The sequence below is a fragment of the Atta colombica genome, unplaced genomic scaffold, assembly GCF_001594045.1.
Source record: "Atta colombica isolate Treedump-2 unplaced genomic scaffold, Acol1.0 scaffold9, whole genome shotgun sequence".
Lineage (NCBI taxonomy): Eukaryota > Metazoa > Arthropoda > Insecta > Hymenoptera > Formicidae > Atta > Atta colombica.
Genome location: NW_017259583.1, coordinates 1,367,710 through 1,372,555, shown reverse-complemented (window position 1 = coordinate 1,372,555; position 4,846 = coordinate 1,367,710). Strand labels below are relative to the sequence as shown.

General features: G+C 36.6%; 1 protein-coding gene across 2 annotated transcripts; it reads right to left on the bottom strand.

The window, feature by feature from the left end:
• Nucleotides 1-1,991: 1,991 nt before the first annotated feature.
• LOC108693349 lies at nt 1,992-4,165 on the bottom strand. Of its 2 annotated transcripts, XR_001932019.1 has the most exons (3): nt 4,023-4,165; nt 3,419-3,546; nt 3,264-3,345 (listed from the first exon to the last, which is right to left on the bottom strand). XR_001932019.1 is itself a non-coding variant. In XM_018202243.1 (2 exons), the coding sequence occupies exon 2, from the start codon at nt 3,357-3,359 to the stop codon at nt 2,193-2,195; it is 1,167 nt and encodes a 388-aa protein (XP_018057732.1). In that variant the 5' UTR covers nt 3,360-3,546; nt 4,023-4,165; the 3' UTR covers nt 1,992-2,192. The 2 variants fall into 2 exon arrangements, 1 of the variants encoding a protein (XP_018057732.1); XM_018202243.1 differs by having other exon boundaries at nt 1,992-3,546.
• Nucleotides 4,166-4,846: the final 681 nt, after the last annotated feature.

Here is a 4,846-nt window from a genome sequence, read left to right as displayed (position 1 = left end):
TATATATATATTTATATATATATTACATATTTATACAAATGAGAAGCAGACTTTCAAAATGCATTTGAATCCCAAATTTTTTTTTTTTTTTTAATTAATGACGGCGTAGTGTGTTAAGTGACTTATATTCTAAGCTACTCTGAAATATTCAGAAAGCATTTTTTCATTATTGATTTATATGCTGAAAAAACATACGACATTTCGAAGTTTCTTTACATTAAGTTTCTTAACTAGAAAAAAAAACAGAATACATTTGTTTAATAAAGCTTTTTTAGCAATTGTTAAGCAATTTTATCTATTATTTTACATTCTACTGACTGACACATTGTTATTTTCTTTTTATGTAGTTTCTTTCTTTCACGTTTTCTAAAAATTACAAATTTTGGACAAAACGCATTTTTAAAATCTGTCCTCAAATGTCGAAAAATAATCGCAAATTTAAATGAAATTCTTTCTCGCGTAAGAATGACGAAAAAAATAATAATTCATTATAAGGAACATCATTATGGTATTATTAATCAATTAATCAACAACGATATACAATGTATAATTTATATATTGTATATTCCATACTCTATTGACACATGAGCGTGTATATACAAAGTCTTTCGTGGAAGAATTTCATTACTCTTTTCATATAAAAAACTGAATCTTCGCTAAAAACTTACAGTTCATTTTACATCGATTTTGCGATTGTTAACATACATAAATTCTCTATCTGTCTCATCGCGCGCCGAGACTTAAATAATTAATTACGCGGCTACTTTACCTCCATAAATCAATTATACGCAATATCGCATTTATAGTCGCTACCTGACACTCATTAATTTGCACATCAGTTGATCTTTTTAAATTTCATATTATTATGCTCCATATTTTTTTTTACAAACATTCTAAACATTAAAAAGGAATTTTGAAAAAACAATTCAAGGATCTAAATCCACAAATCTTAGTCTTCTATATATCTTCCAAATAGCATACAATGTCTATAAAATACTAACAAAGTGCTAAAAAAAGGACATATAAGCGTTTGTTTTTAATATTTTGCAGACATTGCTGTGTTATTTTGACTATTATGTGTAGAAATCATTTTTTAATTAATATTAAATATTTTCAATATATTTTAATCTATGATTATTGTGAGTCTTTCATTTTTAGATATATGAGCAATTGAGTTTTTAGATCCTTGATTTCTCAGATTATTGGATTTATGATTATTGAATTTTCTGTAACTTATCATTTCTCTCAATTTTTCAATTCTTATAACCTTATCTTGATAAGCGCTCAAGCTTTTTCAATAATAAGTTCTTCTTATTAGTTATTCTTATAATTTAAAGATTTGGGTACACAGATGTAAAGATACCCAGGTATCGACTTACAAGGATTTAAAAATACAAAAATCTAAAAATTCAAGAATGTAAATTTTCAGAATATTTTTCTTCCTTTCACATCCAGACAATGGAATTTGCAATCAGTATTATTTACAGTATGTTTATTTTGCAGATGGCTAAATTCTTGGATTCTTAAATCCTTGGATTTTTAGGTCGGTTGAACTCATAGAACTTTGGATTCCTAAAATGCTAAAAACAATTACATTTTCTCTTAATTATTTTAGATTTCTTTAACAAAAATGTATAATTTTTATATTTTTGGATTCACTAAAATTTTTATATTTTTGGATCCTAAAATTTCTATAAAGATTTATGGAGTTATGCGTATATAAATTTTCACGGTACTAGATCTTTTCTTCCTTATTGTCTGTACTGTCTATTGTAAAGAAACAAGTTTCAAGTTGACATTATCTTTAGAACTTGTCTACAGATCCAATCTTATAATTCAATGTTTGAATTTTTTAATTCACAAAATTCCTAAATTTCTACAGATCTATAAATATTGTGAATCTTTCAATTCTTGATTTAATTCTTGGGCTCTTTTTAACCCAAATATTCAAGTTGATAATTATGCTATGATAAGAATGTTTTTTGCTCTTATATTTCCATACTCCTCGTTAAACCCATAGTTCTACGAACGTCCATTACTGATTCTGAAAGTGTTGAAAAACTTCAATTTCAATAATTATCCAAGGACTTAAGTCTCCAGAGACGCACAGGACTGCGCTTTCCTTTCTGCAGCTTCATGGCTGTCTAAAGGGAATTGGACATTATTTACACAGCACACATTTACACGATATGTTACAATCTTTTCTTCGGCAGTGAGCCGAAGGCCGATAAAATGGTAGATTTGGTGTTGCTACTGGATGACGTCAGGGTCAAGGTGGGTTGTGTGAGAAGTACCGTGGGTTTGGCGGTTACAGCAGCGGCAGCGGCAGCCGCGACAGCGACGGCGGCGGCAGCACCGCCCGTTGCCACTTGGTCCCACTTACTTTTCCGTTTTTTGGCGTCGGCACTCTCGGCACTGCTTGATGAGCTATTGGGTCGCTTAGCCGTACCAGATACGATCTCGATCTTCGTCTTCTCTTTGCGCGCCTTCTCGAGCTTATCCATCTCCGCCTTCTGCACTAGAGCAAGTTCCTCGTAATACGAGTCCTTGCTCCACCTGAACGGGTCGAACCTGTCCGGTGGGTAGTTGGTGCCCAGCTCGTTAATGCTACAAAACTGAATGAGTTTTTCGTAAATGGAGGGATTCCGGAATTCCTTGCGCTGTTGAATCATCATGTTCATGTCCAACCCGCCGCTCTCCATTTTCTTATAGAGCCTCGCAATCTTGTCCTGCAGCTCAGCGGGACATTGACCCGGTGCTTCCGGTGGTATCGTCACACCATAAGAGTCTCCTGCCTCACCGTTATTATCTGAAAGCAATTCTCCGGAACGCGAGGAGGGCGACCGACGCTCAGTGCCACCGCCGACGGCAACAACGGCGGCAGCGGCGACGGTGGTAGCGGCGATGTTGCCGACAGCCGTGACCGGGAGACCATTCTCCTCGGGGCGTTCTGCAACCGTCGCGGCGATCGCCACGCTCGCCGTCATCAACGATGATGACGACGGCATCGGCGGCAGCGACGGCGGCAGCACAGCAACAGCCGCCCCCTCATCGTCGGAGACTACCGCATCGTCAAAATAAGAGACCAATCGCTGCACCTTTGTAGCCGTTTCCGGCAAGTCGCTACTACCCGCGGACTTGCCGACGGCGGGACTATGCGAGGCTGAACGGCCTCCAGATATGGGACTGGTGCCAGATCGGGCCTGGGGCTGACGACCGACTTGGGCATTATGCGGGGCGGCCCCCTGGGGAGTGTTCGAATTCTCCTCCTGCAGGCGCTCGTCTTCCACCCCGTCCTCGCCCTCCGAGTCGGTATAGGTGGCCGTGAGAGATGCCAGAGCAACACTTTGTACAGACATGGTTAGTTGGCTTTGAGTGCCCGCCGTGCTACCAAGCGATATTTTGTGTGGGAACTCACCGGTCTGGCGCTGCGCGGCCTGGCCCAGCGCCCAGCTCGTTACCCACGCAAGGGCTTTAGGCGCAGAGACAGAGAGCTTTTAATGGGCCTGATGGGCGCGTTGAGCTTTGGTCGCTTTTACTACGAACCTAAAATCATATACATTTATCAATAAATATATTATATTCAATTAATATTATTTTTCACATCAAGTTTAATATCAAATATATTCATCAATTTCAGGTTTATCTACAATATTATAATCTTTATGGAAAATTTATATTATATTACCTAAACTCGTACTATTATTATATCGCTTTTAACACAAAAATTAATTTTCTATTCGTTATAAATTTTCCTTTCCTAATTTTGCAACATGCTTCTAATCCAATTCAAATGTATGAAAGTTACTCCAAAATGTTCACACATAATTGCTACGCGAATGACATTTATTTAAAAGCAACGAGTAATTATTGACAACATTAACATTTGTAGCGGCATTTAAAGTACACAGACATAATAGAAATACCTTATTCGTTCATATGAGATCAAGCAAAGAAATGTAGGTTAGGATTCAATCGAAAAGCAATAATTCAACTATCGGCGACAAGAGAGCTTCACTAACCTTAAACTTTCAACGTCTACGATCACTTGATTTAGTTTGGACCTGCTCGTCCGCACATTACGAACAATTCTTAATATGGTCGTACAAACAAATACTCCACAAAGTGAAGCGAGATTAATCCGCCATGTTCCGCCATCGGAGTGCGTTCCTTCCCGACGTACTTTGCAACTTGTCGTGTTGTTTCGGAACTGTTCGGCTAGCATCGCATATGTTCGGCGATTTAATTCAAAACATCTATAAACGTAAAGGCTTAAACACAATAGGCATAGGCAATAAGTATAGATAATAAGGAATGACAGCCATCCAATTAGAACTCTGGGAAATAACATCGAACTTAAACACCAGAACTCTGATTGACGGCTCATTATTCCCTATTCCCTGTGTCCATTGTCTGTGCTATTGTGTTTAAGCCTTAATAAAAAGGCTAGTAAAATATTAAGGGCTCAGCACAATAAAAGAAACAGAGAACAGAGAATAGAAAATAATGTCCGTATTTATAGTCAGACCTTGTATTTAAGGCTTCTTTAAATTTATCTTTAGATGCTCAGCAGCCAATGAAATAATTCGTAGAGTATCTAAAGATAAATTTAAGGAAGCCTTAAATATAAGGCCCGATTACGAGTATATAAATACGAATATAAGAATTTCAACCTATCAGAAACTATATATTCCACAATATATGATTTCTAATAAGTTGAAATTATTATTCTCTGTTCTCTGTTCCTTTTATTGTGCGAAGCCCCTTACTTATCATGATAAAAGTAGTATTTACATATATAATACTATTTATTAACAATTTATATATATTATTAACAATTTATATA